Source organism: Canis lupus, chromosome 8, assembly GCF_048164855.1.
Source record: "Canis lupus baileyi chromosome 8, mCanLup2.hap1, whole genome shotgun sequence".
NCBI classification, from domain to species: Eukaryota; Metazoa; Chordata; class Mammalia; order Carnivora; family Canidae; genus Canis; species Canis lupus.
The window spans coordinates 64,780,036-64,794,749 of NC_132845.1; the positions used below are offsets into that span (position 1 = coordinate 64,780,036).

Consider the following 14,714-nt stretch of genomic DNA (forward strand, 5'->3'; position numbering starts at 1 on the left):
AGATTCCAATGGTAAACCTTATCGCAGTATTGACAGTACATTTTAGGATTTTAGCCAAATAAGCAAGAGAGAATATTAAGTCTCATGAGCTACCAGTGAAGCCAGTTAACATCTTTCTGCAATATGCAGCTTTTTAGGCTTGGGTTTTATTTTTTTATTTTTTTATTTTTTTTTTAGGCTTGGGTTTTAATTAAGACAACTGTTTCTCACTAGTAAGACCACTAGTAAGATTGGGACACCTGGGCGGCTCGGTTGGTTGAGCTTCTGACTCTTGATCTCAGGTCAGGTTGTGATCTCAGGGTCGTCGGTTCAAACCCTTCGTTGGGCTCCATGTTGGGCGAGGAGCCCACTTAAAATATGAATGAGTGAATGAATGAATGAATGAATGAATATTAAGAACTTAAGGTAACATTTTACACAACTGTGAATCTTGTAAGAAACCATCATGTATTATTAATCCCGGGAAGATGCTTGGGGTGTGCATGAGCGAGGAGAGAGAGGATGGTCCCGGCACACAGCTAAGTTCCCAGTAGGACTGAAGCCACCACATGAAGCTGGGTTTGTACTGAAGCATGGGGAGGGCACACCCCCACCAAAGGCAGACTGCACTTTCCAGCAGTGTTCGTGGCCGCCAGAGGGGGAGACAAACCACGTATTCACCAACAGCAGAACGGCCGAGTGGCAATAAGCTCCTACAGTCTGCTGCTCAGCAGAACACTGCAGTAAGGGCGGACGGCTCTGATAGCCCCACCCGGGTGGTCCTCCCCGGTGTCGGGGGAAAGAGCCACAGAGGCGGCTTCATGCTGCAGGGTCCCGCGTGTATGAAGTGCAAACAGGCAGAGCTGACCCACGCTGAGAGAAGGAGGTGCCAGGAGCCAGTGGGGAGGTGGGAAGGGCCCACCCTGCTCTGCACAGGGCCACACGGGCTGGGGTCAGCTGGCCAGGGCTGCTTGCTACATTTCCAGAATTTGGGGAAGCCAGCTGCTAAAGCCAGTATTAAAATTGTAATTAGGGCAGCCCGGGTGGCTCAGCGGTTTAGTGCCACCTTCAGCCCAGGGCCTGATTCTGGAGACCCGGGATTGAGGCCCACGTCAGGCTCCCTGCGTGGAGCCTGCTTCTCCTTCAGCCTGTGTCTCTGCCTCTCTCTTCAGCCTGTGTCTCTCATGAATGAATAAATAAATCTTAAAAAAAAATGTAATTATATAAACTTCCAATTAAATAAATTACATGAAAAACAAAGGTAATGAGTACACGGTTCATCCCTTACTACTATTGGACTCTAGCTGAGCTCTCCGCCTGTTCCCATCCCTCCTGTCTGAACGATTTCTCCTGGTGATTCAGTGACGTCACATTGGCAGCTTGAAATCTGCCATCTGGGAGTATTTACACATGGAAATCATCAAAAGCACAGCCCCTCTGCCCCCCAGTGAGCCAGTGAAACATTTAGGAGCATACCACTGATTAATGGGAAAGATCCTGGAGTTCACTTGAAATCTGTATACTTCATATATGCTTTACTTTAATAAACATCTTTTTAGGCTATGAAACTAGTATTTGAACTCTTTTCCAGGTCTCAGATTTCATAGGTTTCAATGCGGATTTGCTGTGCATGCCACAGCCCAGATAAACCAGCCAACTCCCTGCAAAACCATGGGTCATTATCAAGCTACGGGCTGGCAGCTTCACACCCAACTTCCTGTGTGTCTGTGATGGGGGGGGGGGGGCGGATGACATGGCTGGAGGAGATGCCAACCTCTGCTCTGCCAGCCTCTTCCTTCAGTACAAGGGACTGGAAGGCAGGAGGGCGCTTCCTGTCCCTGCCAACATCATCAAACGCTCTGACAAGGGCAGTCGACTGTAGTTAGTGTCTGCAGCACAGCCAGGGCTGGCCACCTTGGGCCTCTCCTCCTAACTCTGGGCCCCCATTCCACCAGTCTCCCCACTGCCTGCTCCCTTTCAGCTCTGCAGTACCTAGAGGGCAGCCCCAGCAGCTCTTGGGACTTGACCTCCTCAGTGCTGCAGTCTCCTAAATGTCTTCCCACTGCTCTGGCCATTCCCCACTGGGCGAGGACAGGGCGGGGTGGGGGGGCAGTGCAGCTGCAAGTGCCAACCTGGGGTCCGGCTGCTGGCTCAGTGCGCTTCTCCACTGACAGGTGTGTGACCTTGGCCACCTTACCTGGTTTTAGCCTCAGTCCACTCATCCTTCAACTCAGCTCAGAGTCGTTCCACAGGTTCCACGAGGTTGCGTATGTGCAGTGCTGGGCAAGCAGCAGGACTTCCCTGAGAACCACTTGTAGCAGACTTCCCAGCTCAGCTCTGCTCCTTGTCACTCTGTGGCTCCCGCCTCTAACTCCTCAGGCCGGTCGCCCTCCATGCCTCCTGGGTGCCATCAGGGCATCTCAAAACCACCAAGTCCTGTTTTCGGGCAGGTGAGTACCTGGCTGGTCTTTTCGGCCCCATCTCCCACCTTAAGTGTCTCCTCACTGCTTATCCCTCTGACCTCCCTACCACCCCCCTGCCCACCACCCAACTGCCTGCGCTTCCTGGGCTTCATCTCCCTTTCCTGCCATTTCCCACTACTAGGCTGAGGTGTGTATTGCCTATTTGATCACTGTCAACTTGTTGATTGTAGTCCACCTGGCCTCCCCTGCTCACTGTCCCCAGAACCTGAAACACTCCCTAGCACAGCGAGGGGACCCAGTCATTGCTGGCTCAATGACCGAATGACTCCCCCAACTTCTCTTCTGCCCCAGGGCCAAGGGAATGGCACCACCCAGAAAGCCAGAAACCCCATCTTGCCCTGTTCCTCCTCCTGTCTCCAAATACATCTCCAGGTCCTACGAATCCTACCCCTGAATGGTTACTGTATCTGCCTACTTCCCATCCTCATGGCTCTACCTAGCTCCAGCTCAGGCGACCTCCCTCTCTTCCCGGGGCCACCCCATGCACTGTCCATCCTGCTGCCAGACATCAGGACCCCCATCAGGTGCATTCACGCCCCGGGAAGCAGGCCCGCAGTGCCGCCTTCATACCTTTGCCCGCCTGCCCCCTCCCCCTCCCTAGGTCTGACAGCCTGTGGGCCCCGCTGAGGCCCCGCTGAGGCCCCGCTGAGGCCCCGCTTCGGCTCCCGTCCCTCCGGAACCTTCCTCCCGCGCCCGGCCTGCCCGGTTCAGCCTGTAACAGCATCGCCGTGCACGCTTGTCACCGCCTGGCGGCGCCCGGGTCTCCAGGCGGTCGGCGGGCGGGGATACTGTGGCCAACACATCTTTCAGGAGGGCTCGCGCCTGTCGCCTCCGAGCCTGTGGTCAGGATGGGCAGGGAATAGGGCTTGTAACAGCAGCAGTACAGCCAAACTAAACACATGAGAGCTTCAAAGCAAAAGAAAACAAAACACCACGAAGAGGTTCAGCTGTTCCCGCAAACTGCCAGACACGGGTGAGCCCACGCCCCAGGGCTCGGGTCCTGTTTTCCAGTCGTACCGAGCAGAGGAGCTGCACACAGCAGTGCGGCCCTCGGCCAGGAGACAACCTAGACGCGGGGCAATGGCCCTGGGGCTGGTGACGAACCGTCTCCTACTAGCGCCCGGAGGCCCGAAGCCCGCGGGGATGCTTGGGGTCCCGGGGTGCCGAGGTCCCGGTCCTAGTCTCTCGGGACCCGAGGGTGCCGAGGCTCCGGGGTCCGCAGCGAAGCAGGGCGACCCGGGGCGCTGACGGCCCCGCCCCCGACAGCCCATTGGCCGGCGGCCTGTCCGCCCCGCCCACGTGACGCGGCACGTGACGCGCCCCGGAAGCGGCGGGGCGGTGTCTCCCGGCGGCGGCGGCGGCGGCGGCATGTTTACGGCGGGCGCCGAGGGTCTGCTGCACCAGGCCAGGTGGCCCGGGTTCCCCTTGAGGCCCCGGGCGGGGGGCGGGGGGCGGGGGGTGCGCGCGGGGGGCGGGGGCGGGGATCGCTCTCCTGCGCGTGCGTTAGATCGGGTGGGAAGTCGCCGTCCGGCCCGGCCCGGCCGCAGCTCGCTCCGGACTCCCCCTGCCCGGTCGGCAGCCCCTGTCCTCCTCAGTCGCTCTCCAATGAGCCCCTGGGCCATGGCTAGGTAGAGCCATGAGGATGGGAAGTAGGCAGATACAGTAACCATTCAGGGGTAGGATTCGCGGGGCCCGGAGAGGTACTTGGAGACAGGAGGAGGAACAGGGCAAGATGGGGTTTCTGGCTTTCTGGGTGGTGCCATTCCCTTGGCGCTGGGGCAGAAGAGAAGTTGAGGGAGTCATTCGGTCAATGAGCCACTGAGGAGAGCTACTTGCTTTCACCCGTGGGAGAAAGCAAGGTGGAGGCTCGCCCCCCCTCCCCCCCGCCCCCCGCCGTCCATCAGACAGGGTAAGACCTGGTGCCACTTGTGTAGAAGAAAAAGCAGTCGGAACCACGAGCGCAGGGCGAACTGGATCTGCACCTGGAACAATTGATGGGGAAAGACCGGGATGGTTGTGGCTGCTGTAACTCCGTGGAATCGAGATCTTGAATGCAGATTAGGTTCTGAAGGCCGTGAACGGCGCAGAAATCTTCTGCAGTCAAAATGACCCTTGAAAAACCTGCTGGGAGAGCGCCTCATGGACTCGTCTCCTTCACCGTGGGACAGAGATCCCAGTGTTCAAGCTCCAGTATTACAACTCAGGCTCATGTGAATTTAGGGGTTAAGTGAAAATAGGTATCTTTAAATACCAGCAGCATCTCACTCACCGCTCAACACGCTCACCCCCGTGTTCTTGCCAAGAGACCCACGGAAACCGACACCCACCCAGAACGCCACGTCACAGGGCTTACCCCTCTACAGCTCACCTTCTCCGGGCCACACGTCTGCGGAATCAAAGGCAGAATGAATGACCCCTCGCCATCTAAATTCCCGTGCCTCCCTCTGTCTCAGGTGGGCGAGTGGGCAGATTGAGGGTAGCGTATAGGGTCCCACATCCACGTAACCTGTGTAATTTCACCCCTTTAGGGCTTGAGGGAAGCCGATCACCCTCAGTTAGGTCTTACTGGTTTTCACAGTATTCTGTCCTAACTAAGCCTGCCATTGGAGGGCGGGGGTACTCTAGAACAATCTGCTAATATTCCAGAATTAGGATTTGGGAGTGAATTTTAGTGTCTGAACATTCTGGAGATGAAAGCAAGGATGGAGAAAGCCATCAGAAGCATCTTTTGTGAGCTGAAGACTAACTGAAGGAAGTGGGACTTGGAGAAGGGGTGGACAGGGGTGTGCAGCAAATTTGGGGAGGTTTCCAGAAGCCCAAGACTGCTGATCAGAGGCTCTGTGTGGGAGATAACCAGGGAGGGAGAGGTAGGGCCGAGAGCAAGAGAAACAGGACCGGTGGTTCTGAGAAGTAAGGAGGGCCCAGGACCCTGCAGGCATTGTTACTGTCCATAGGAGTTTGGGTCCAAAGGCAAACTATTAAAAGGTTTGAGCAGATTGGCCTTTTAGAAAGAATGCCACAATTTAGAGAATGTACTGGAAGGGATTCACTGGGATGGGAGGTACCACCATTCTAGGAAAGAGTCTTTCGTGTTATTTTGAGGCGGCCTGGTGGCCCCCCGCTCAGTGTCAGCAGCCCGGTGAGGAACAGACCTGACCAGGCCTCCTGTCTTTGTGTCCTCATCCCATTGTGTCTATTGCGTTTGTAAGTCACCAGGTCCAACTGTGGCTGTGTCAAGTACCAGGAAAATGAAAATGGGATAGGAGGTGGGGAGGACACCAGAAGTAGTGGGGGATTCATTGAGGTTTATCTGCCAGCCTTCAAGTGAGAACAAGAAATGGAAGAAGCAGCCCCAGGTGCTGGTCACCCGAGGCTGGAGCTCCCTGTCTGTCTGGGTTCAAAATTCTGGGTTCCTGAGCTCGAGTGTCTGATTGGTCTAGTCTGGGTTTAGTGGATCTCAGCCGTGGCTAGAGGGGTGAGGGGACCCTCCGAGAGCCCCCCTAGAAGTCCCTAATACCGTGTCTCCTGGGCTGATTGTCTCGTCTTGCCTTTTGGCTGGAACAGAAGCCTAAAAACCCAGGTTTCCATTTTGAGACTGTTGGATATCTTACCTATTGATGCTCAATAGATGCATTTTAACTAAACGGTAAATGTTACGATAAGTAATTATGTTACTTATTGTTTGGTATAAATATTTACAAATATAAGGGCAAAAAATATTTGCTTTTTAATATAGCCGATCTCACTCTTGTTCCCAGAAGCAAAAGGCTCACGGAAGGAATCTTTTGAAAAGCAACTTATTTAGGACTAAAATGCCCTTCATTCTGACTCTTAAAATCAATCAGTTTTAGTTCTTCCACTCTGGCAACAACAAAAATCTGCAGGTGTGGTGTCTCCGTACCGGGGTCCCCTATAACTGTTGGAGTGGGGGTCTCCTGCCTGGCAGCGGGGACAGTGACCGGGCGATGGCCGGGTGCCATTGACGGAGGGGCCCGGTGAGGTAACCAGCCAGCGACTGTCCCCGAGAGGAGCTGTGGGGGCTGGGCTCACTTTCCCACAGGACACCCAGGCTTCTGTGCTCCGTGGTGTGGGGGTTTTCTGCAGTCCCAGAGCCACTATGTCATAGCTCAGGGCCACACTTCCGGTTCCCCTGACTGGGTGCCCCCACACCAGGTTGCCAATGCCCCGCTCTTTGTCTAGAGGGATCCAGGATGAGGAGCTGCAGAAATTTTGTTCCCGGGTCGTTAAGCTGCTGCAGAAGGAGGAACTGGGTCCCGACGCTGTAGACGCCCTGCAGAGGCTCTTCCTCATTGTGTCAGCCACGAAATACAAGAGGAAGTAAGTGTGATGATCTTGGGGGATGCAGGCCCCGGCCAGGCTCCCAGCACGTGAGGCTGCGGTGGGTGCCTGTCCGCACCTGGCAGGTTGGCACACACGTGCGTCGGGCCCTGGCATCTTCTGTCCTCGGAAAGCCGCACCAATGGCCCTCAGATACAGAAAGCTCTTCCTGCCTGCCAGGGGGTCCCCGGGGGCTTCTGGGGGTGGGTGCTCCTTCAGTGATGTGCCACCCACCCACACAGCCTTGTCCTCCCAGGCTGGAGAAGACCTGCGTGGACCTGCTACAGACCACACTCTGCGCGCCCAAGTGCCCCGAGCAGCTCCAGCTTCTCTGCACTGCCATCCTGAGAGAGAGGTCACCCTCTGATGACCTGAACCTGTCCTGTGACCACGTCCAGAACAGCCGGCAGCTGAGCCTGGTGGCCTCTGTGCTCTTGGCCCAGGTGAGGTGACGATCGCTGCTCAGATGGGCCGTCCTGTTCTTGGTGGCTCTGGGGTGCCAGTGCACGGTCCCTGTGCAGACACGGACCTGCCACATGCGCAGGCTTGGCTTGACCTCACCTCCCCTTCCATTCTACTGTGTTTGTGGGTGCTGCTGGCGTGCCAGTACACCCTGCACCTGGATGCTTCTGGAAGGAGAAGTACCAGCCTCCCCTGACCCCTCCTGGTCTGCCCCCATTGTTCCCGGGGAGGTGGCCGGGCTCCGTGAAGGCTAATTCAGACTGCTCTGGGGACACTCCTGGACATAAGAGGTAGCATCATGGAAACAGTGATGCTTGTAGAGACGCAGCCTACAGCCCCATCCCAGATGTGTTCAGACCAGATGACCTGTCGTTCACCCACTCAGGCAGGTCACCACTTCATGATCCCCCTGTGTTGCACTTGAAGGGTGACAAAAAGGAAGAGGTCAGAAGCGTGGGCCAGCGCGCCTTCAGAGTCCTTGAGAGCCGGCAGCCCGAGGGGCCCAGTCTGAGGCACCTGCTCCCGGTTGTGTCCAAGGTCACCCACCTGGCCCCGCACACCCTCCATGAAGGTAGTCGCCTGTTTTTCCCTAGAGGAGGGATGGTGGAGAGGTGGTGGGGGAGGCCTGAGGACCCAGCACTGTCTAGTGCTCATTGTCTAGAAGGACCTGCTCATGCCCCTGTGGCGCAAGTCTGCGGGGTTGACTGTTTCCCACACGTTGCCCTGCCTCTCTCCATCCATAGACCAGACCAACCTGCTCAGCAAGAGGCTGGTGGACTGGCTTCGCTATGCGAGCGTCCAGCAAGGGGTCCCACACACTTCCGGAGGCTTCTTCTCTGCACCCAGAGCCCGGCAGGTGAGCCTGGAGACTCAGAACCTCCATGTCCTGGAGCTTCCCTCGCTATCCTGGCCAGCATTGCCCCAGGGTCCCTTCAGCTCCTCCTGTCCTTCCACCTGCCCTGGTTCCAGAATGATCCCTCCCCACTTGTGTGGGTAGGCTCTGGGTCCCCAGGGTCGAGCCCCCAGCCTGTGATGTGTGCTAATCCCACTGGCAAGGGTCACTTACCTGATAGAGGACCGTGTCAGCTCAGGTGCCAGCATTTATATGTCTCATGGGGGCCCCCCAGTCCACAAGAGTGTGAGGGCAGAGCCAGGCATACAGCCTCCCCATGTGAGCCTGTTGGCGCCCCCTGGCCTTGGACCCCAGCACCTCCCTGGCCCCCAGCACCTCCCTGGCCCAGGTCCCCCACGACCCGCCCTTCCTTCCTTACCTCCTGCAGCCAGGCCCTGTCACCGAGGTAGATGGAGCGGTGGCCACAGATTTCTTCACTGTGCTGTCCACGGGCCAGCACTTCACAGAGGACCAGTGGCTGAATGTGCAGGCCTTCTCCATGCTCCGGGCATGGCTGCTACACAGCAGCCCCCGGGGCCCCAGCAGCCCCGACACAGGTGGGACACAGGGGAGGGGAGCAGGAGGGAGGCAGGACCAGGTGTGCCCTGGGGGAATGCTGGCAGCCCTGGCCGAGCCTCATTGGCACCGGGAGGCCCTTCCCCATCATGCAGGAGAAGCCGGGGTGATCACTGAGGGCAGACATCAACAAGGGTGTCAGAGAGCTTCACCAAAGCCCTTCTCTGCAGCGGTGTAGACAGGTGGACTTTCCGGGGGAGGTGGGATGCCTGTACTCCATGGGGCATCTGGTGAGGGTGACGGTGGGGGCCGGCGGGGCAAGGCCTGGGTGGCCTGCCGCAGGGGCTCCCTTCACGCCCCTGGATGGGCCAGGCCGAGTGCCCTCCGAGTGCCCCCCTCTCTTCCAGACGACAAGTCGGAGCTGGAGGGCTCCACCCTGTCTGTGCTGTCGGCCACCTCCACCGCCAGCCACCTGCTGCCACCCCAGGAGCGGCTGAGGGAGAAGGCCTTCGAGTACTGCCAGCGCCTCATCGAGCAGAGCACGCGGCGTGAGTCCTGCTGTCATGCTCCACCCCGAGGGGGCCGGAGCCTGGGCAGCCTCTTTGTCCCAGGGGGGCCTTTGGCTTCCAGGCCTAAGCCCGGGGATCTGGGCATCGGGCAGGACCTGTCCCCAGCCCACCAGCGTCTGGCCCAGCCTCCCGTCCCCTTGGGGTGGGGGCGCCCTCTGCTGGTCTGCTCCCTGCCACCGTGTCCTCCTGGAGCTTCCAGAACAGGGTGTGTCCTGCTCACTGTTTGATGGTGACCAGAGACCAGGTGACTTTCTTCCTCCCCCAGGAGCCCTGCGGAAGGGGGACTCGGACCTGCAGAAAGCCGTAGGTGCCGGGCAGGCCGGGCGGGGCGGGCCTCACCCCCGTGGCTCTGTCCGAGCCCGACTCCGTGCCCGCCCCACAGTGCCTGGTGGAGGCTGTGCTGCTGCTGGACGTGCTCTGTCGGCAGGACCCGTCCTTCCTGTACCGCACACTGTCCTGCCTGAAGGCCCTGCACGCACGGCTGTGCGGGGACCCGGCCCGGGTGCGGGCGCTGCTGCCCATCGCGCAGTTCTTCCTGAACCATGGTGAGCTCCTGTCTCGCGCGCCGTCTCTCAGGGTCCAGATGCTGTTCTGGTTCGAGGTGAAGCACAGCCTCTCTGTTCCTGTTTGTTGCTCCTCTTCCTTTGTTCGTGGAGCCACGTCGTTTTAATGGACTGTTAGCACCAAACAGGGTGGTGTTTAAATGGGTCATGTAGTGGATTGAACTGTGGCAGCTTCACACTGATCTTAGAACTCTTTGCCACGAGAGTGCACGCGAGTTTTGTGGAAGGTGCCATGAATCCAGCACATTCCAAAGAAGGTTCCACACTGTGTGACTCAGGGATTGGTTTGTCGCCAGAGACTCCCAGGGAGAGCAGGCTGTGGCGTGGCCAGTTTTCCCTGTGGAGGAAGGACACCTGGGGCGCCTGGTGTCCAGGACTCCGAGGGCCCCTAGCCAGCCGTCCTCACAAGGAGGCGGGGACGTTCTGCTGGGGTCCTGACACCGCCGCTGCCTTTCAGGGGAGGCGGCCGCCGTGGACTCAGAAGCCATCCTCCAGCACCTGTTCACCAGGATACCCTGCGAGCTCTTCCACAGCCCCATGCTGGCTTTCGAGTTTGTCTGCTTCTGCAGGGACAGCCTTCCGGTGTTTGGCAGGAACCTTGACATTCTCAGACGGAGCTTCCCCAACCTCTTCAAGGCATGCTCCGGTGTGCTCAGGCCAGAGTGGGTGGCCCGGCGGGGTGGGGATGCAGCGCCCCTCTCCCTGCTCCTCCCTCCCGGGAGGTGGCCTGGGCTGCAGGCAGAGGGCCCAGGGACCACCAGGGAGTGGGGGTGGGGGGTGGGGGGGTGCTTCTGTGCATCACACCCTGGGGAGCTCCCTGCTGGGCCCAACTGCAGTTTATTCTAGAACTTGCCCTGTAGGCTCCTCTCATGCAGGAGCCTTGCCTGCTGGGCTCAGCCCTCCGTGCTGCTGACTTTTGATGTGTGTCTGTGACTGGCTATTGTCACTGTGTGGGCTTTGCTAATTCAGCTGGAGCCTCAGTCCTTTTGTTAGAGAAAAAACAGTGATGAACGCAAATCATCATTGCTACGAAGCGAACACAGGGGCAGGGGGTTTTACAGATTACAATGGCCCAGGGGCCGTGGGTGGGACCAAGGGGCTCTCCCCTGCCCCATGGGGGCCCTCCCGGCTCCCACCGAGCATAGCTCGTCCCCGCAGCTCCTGGCCTGGAACAGCCCAGCCCTCACCTCAGAGTTCGTGGCACTCTTGCCATCACTGGTGGACTCGGGCACGGCCGTGGAAATGCTCCACGCGCTGCTGGACCTGCCCTGTCTCACTGCGGCCTTGGACCTGCAGCTCAGGTGAGCCCCGGCGGTGACAACTGTCCTGGGTCCCCTCCCCATCCCCTGCTGTTCGTGAGCTGCCCCAACGAGAGCACCCATACCCTGGGCCTTGGAGCCTCTGGCGGGTCTCACACAGCGGTAGAACCCCACCCTGCAGGTACTGGGTCCCAGGCCCCTTCCGGTCCATCCCTCTGAGGCTCATCGCTGGCTCAGGGTGCTGTGATGACACAGTGACGACTGCTCTGTTTCTCCTGAGGGTTGGAGTCAAGTCTCTCCACCCCGGAGCCCGGCCTTAGGCATCTGCTTGCTTGCAGGCTGTCACCAGCTGCAGCCGAAAGACCACTGTGGGATGTCTCCCTCAGGAACCCTAGCTGCCTGGAGGCCTCCCGGGACCCACAGTTCCAGGGTCTCCTCCAGCACCTGCTGCGTGCCACGGCCAGTGGAACCACGGAGAGGTAGGGGCCGCTTGGGCCGGGGGGCCCTGGTCGGGTTGGGGGGGTGGTGCCTGCGGCTGAGCATCCCCTGGGCCCAGGTAGGACAGGAGAGCACCCTGAAGCCTTGGGACAGGGCTATATGTGTGGCCAGAGCCCATTCTCAGTGTGGGTGAGACTTGTCTGGGGACATCTGCCCCCCGGCCTTGTGCCTTCTGGCCCAAAGGGGCCTCTGCGGTCGCCCCCCACCCTTGGCAGGCACCACCCATGCCGTGGGTGCTCGCTGGACTCGGGCCTCCCACTCAGTTCTTTACCAGCTCCCTGATGTGGTCCACACAACCCTGCAAGATAGGCACTGTGGTGACTCCATCCTGCAGCTGCAGAAACCAAGGGGTAGCACTTCCCAGGAGCGGGAGGGCCAGGACTGGAACAAGGCATCCCGACTGCAGACCCCGTGTGAGCCGTCCCCATGTCCCATGGGAGCAGTACTGCCCTGAGTGGCCAGTGGCTGATGACGGGAGCAAGGCTCTAGCAGGAGGCAGCAGGCATGGTGACAGGGTGGCCTTGTCCCAGGAGGGCAGTGCAGGCGGGTTCAGAACTGGGTCCATGCCACGGCACCATGACCCCGTCCTTTCTCCCCTCAAGCACCAGCCAACTGTGGATGCGTGGAGAGCGCACCCATGGGCCCCGGGGAGCAGGTGGGCAGGTGCTCAGGGGGATGTGCCGTGTGCCCCGCAGGTTGGCGCCGCTCCACCAGCTGCTGCAGCCCCTGGCCAGCCTCACCCGGGTGGTGCAGTGCGCCGAGGCCGTGCCCACCCTGCTCCAGGCCTTCTTCTCAGCTGTGACCCAGGTGAGCCCACTTCTGGGATCCTTCAGTCCCACGCCAAGGGGGCTGGCCGTGGACCTTTGCAGAGCCTGTGTCCTTGATCGAAGAGCCCGCTGCCGATCAGCAAGAGGCACCGGGAAGGGGCCTGAGTATATATCTCTCTCTTCACCCCAGTTTGCTGATGGGGCCTTGAGCAACCAGCTGGCACTGCTGCTCCTGGAGAGAAGCGACTCCCTTTACCAGGTCCCCCAGTATGAGGCCCATGTGCACAGGTGGGTGCATCACCGCCTCCCCGACCCTCCTGCCCCCACCCCGGCCTCCCGCTCAGCCTGCTGCAGCTTTGAGTCCCCACGTCCCCTAGGCTACACCCCCTTCCAGCTCTCTGTGGCACATCTCCTGTCCTCCAGCATCACCCCCGGGCCAAGCTGCTGCTCATGTTCCTTGTTCCCAGTCCAGATGGGCCCCGTGTGCATCCCTCCTGCCCCAGCTCTGTAACCTCCAGTATGGCCCAAGTCCCTCTCTGAGGAGCCTTCCAGACCATCCGTCCCCCTTCCAGAAGGCCTGATCCACACAGGCCTGTGCCCACGCCACTCGCCAGTCTCAGCATCCTCCCCAGTGGGCTGTGGGTTCTTTCAGAGGACAGACCATTTCCACCTGGTGCTCAGAGGCTCCCCCCACCCCCACCTGATTCTGGTTCTGGATTGGGGGCCACAGTCTGGAGCCTGGGGGTGGCCGCCCACCAATGTCCTCCCCGGGTAGGGTGCTGAGCTCACAGTTCCTGGTCCTGTGTGCGCGGCACCCATCACTGGTGGTCGAGCTGGCTAAGGAGCTGCTGGAGTTCGTGGGGAGTGTGAGCAGCGTCCACAGCAGAGAGACCATGCTCACGGCTGTGGTAAGGCCTCCCCGCCCCACCCCACCTCTGCCCCTTCCCAAGCCAGGGTGCCTGCAAGAGGGCTGAGGCTCTATCCCCACCCAGGTGTGGGCTGTCGGCGAGTATCTGTCCGTGTCCTGGGACCGTCGGTGTACTGTGGAGCAGATCAACCGATTCTTTGAGGCCCTTGAGGCCCTGCTCTTCGAAGTCACCCAGTCCCGCCCATCTGCCACCCTTCCCAAGTGCCCCCCACGGGTCATCACAGTGCTCATGACCACACTGACCAAGCTGGCCTCCCGGAGCCAAGACCTGATTCCCAGGTACAGGATGGGGCACATGGGGGAGACCTGCATGCCACCCCCTGGGGAAGAGGAGATGGCTTTGGGATATCTCCCAGGCCCCCAGGGTCTGCCCATGGCCGGCAGCACGAGGGTGACGTGGACACAGGTGGTGTGGGCAGCATCCTCATTGCCTCACTTCTCCCAGCCGAAGCCCCACAGCCTGGAGGCCACGGCTGTCCCACGAGGGGTGCATCCACAGCTCACCAACTGGGATCCTTATCCTCAGGGTCTCTCTGTTCCTGTCAAAGATGAGGAGCCTGGCCCAGAACCCAGCCCCGAGCTCCGACCGCTGTGGGGAGGACGCGGGGGCTGTCTGCACACGGGCCGCCGAGCTGCTTACCCTGCTGAAAATGCCCAGCGTGGCCCAGTTCGTGCTCACGCCCAGTGCTGAGGTGTCAGAGCCTCGCTACCACCGTGACACCAACACGGCTCTGCCCCTGGCCCTGCGCACCGTCAGTCGCCTGGTGGAGAAGGAGGCAGGCCTCCTGCTGGGGTGAAGGGATGAAGACCCAGTGGAGGCTGGCTGGGCTGCAGATAAGAGCCCTGTATTAGGGCCAGACTGCGGCTTCCAGAACCAGAGGGCCCGTCAGGAGGGGTGTGAGACCCGGGGAGGAGCTTGGGGTGGGTCACACGGCTGTCCCATGCACACCTTCCTCTGGTTGTGTTTCTCGTGCACTGAGCTGTGCTGAAACAGGTCTGACTCAAGCTCTCACTCCATTTGGGGCTAGATGGGGGCTGCTTGGTCTGTTTCTGGCTGCTCCTTGTTTGGGGGCAAGAAGAGATCCAGCTACAATAAAGGTCTTTTAGAAGGTCCCGGTGTGCACAAAGCAGGGGAGAGGGCCCCATACAGGGGAATGCGCTGGGCTGGGAGGCCTGGCCCAGGGCAGGTGGGGACCCCCCAGCTGGGGCAGGCACCTGGGGCTGTTCCTTCCCACCTAGTCCCCACAGCAGCCCAGATGCTACAACAACAGGACTGTGGACAGTCAGGAAGCATGTGACCTTTCCAGAAGTGCAGCCACCACTGGAAGGGCCGTTGCTCAGTATCCTTTCTTAGCCTGTCTTCTGATACTACTGAATGATTAGAGAAACTGAGGCTGGGGCTCTGGGGCTCTTTGGCCTGCAGCCCCCTGCCATCGGGGCAGCACCAACCCAGCAGGGGT

At 59.7% G+C, this 14,714-nt stretch overlaps 1 protein-coding gene and 1 long non-coding RNA gene across 7 annotated transcripts; one reads left to right on the forward strand and one right to left on the reverse strand.

Annotated features, from left to right (window-relative positions):
- Positions 1-177: 177 nt before the first annotated feature.
- Positions 178-5,187, reverse strand: LOC140638835 (uncharacterized). Of its 3 annotated transcripts, XR_012035793.1 has the most exons (4): positions 4,831-5,138; positions 4,379-4,583; positions 2,177-2,415; positions 178-1,640 (listed from the first exon to the last, which is right to left on the reverse strand). It is a non-coding gene; the product is annotated as an uncharacterized lncRNA (long non-coding RNA). The 3 variants fall into 3 exon arrangements; XR_012035794.1 differs by having other exon boundaries at positions 178-2,415; positions 4,732-5,187; XR_012035792.1 differs by having other exon boundaries at positions 178-2,415; positions 4,831-5,177.
- AP5Z1 (adaptor related protein complex 5 subunit zeta 1) lies at positions 3,347-14,367 on the forward strand. Of its 4 annotated transcripts, none has more exons than XM_072836846.1 (17): positions 3,347-3,435; positions 6,663-6,800; positions 7,057-7,243; positions 7,689-7,833; positions 8,006-8,118; positions 8,543-8,711; positions 9,078-9,218; positions 9,505-9,542; positions 9,622-9,784; positions 10,260-10,438; positions 10,961-11,103; positions 11,400-11,540; positions 12,255-12,366; positions 12,517-12,614; positions 13,102-13,234; positions 13,319-13,533; positions 13,781-14,367. In XM_072836846.1, the coding sequence occupies exons 1-17, from the start codon at positions 3,362-3,364 to the stop codon at positions 14,049-14,051; spliced, it is 2,460 nt and encodes an 819-aa protein (XP_072692947.1). In that variant the 5' UTR covers positions 3,347-3,361; the 3' UTR covers positions 14,052-14,367. The 4 variants fall into 4 exon arrangements, with proteins under 4 accessions (XP_072692947.1, XP_072692949.1, XP_072692950.1 ...); XM_072836848.1 differs by lacking the exon at positions 3,347-3,435 and adding an exon at positions 3,753-3,871; XM_072836849.1 differs by lacking the exon at positions 3,347-3,435 and adding an exon at positions 3,960-4,090.
- Positions 14,368-14,714: the final 347 nt, after the last annotated feature.

Excerpts from the sequence above, each read along its gene's own strand:
- AP5Z1 (XM_072836846.1), top strand. The coding sequence starts at position 3,362 with ATGAGAGCTTCAAAGCAAAAGAAAACAAAACACCACGAAGAGGTTCAG. Across the intron at positions 8,119-8,542 it reads CTGCACCCAGAGCCCGGCAG|CCAGGCCCTGTCACCGAGGT; the intron begins GTGAGCCTGGAG and ends TACCTCCTGCAG. Across the intron at positions 9,785-10,259 it reads GCAGTTCTTCCTGAACCATG|GGGAGGCGGCCGCCGTGGAC; the intron begins GTGAGCTCCTGT and ends GCTGCCTTTCAG.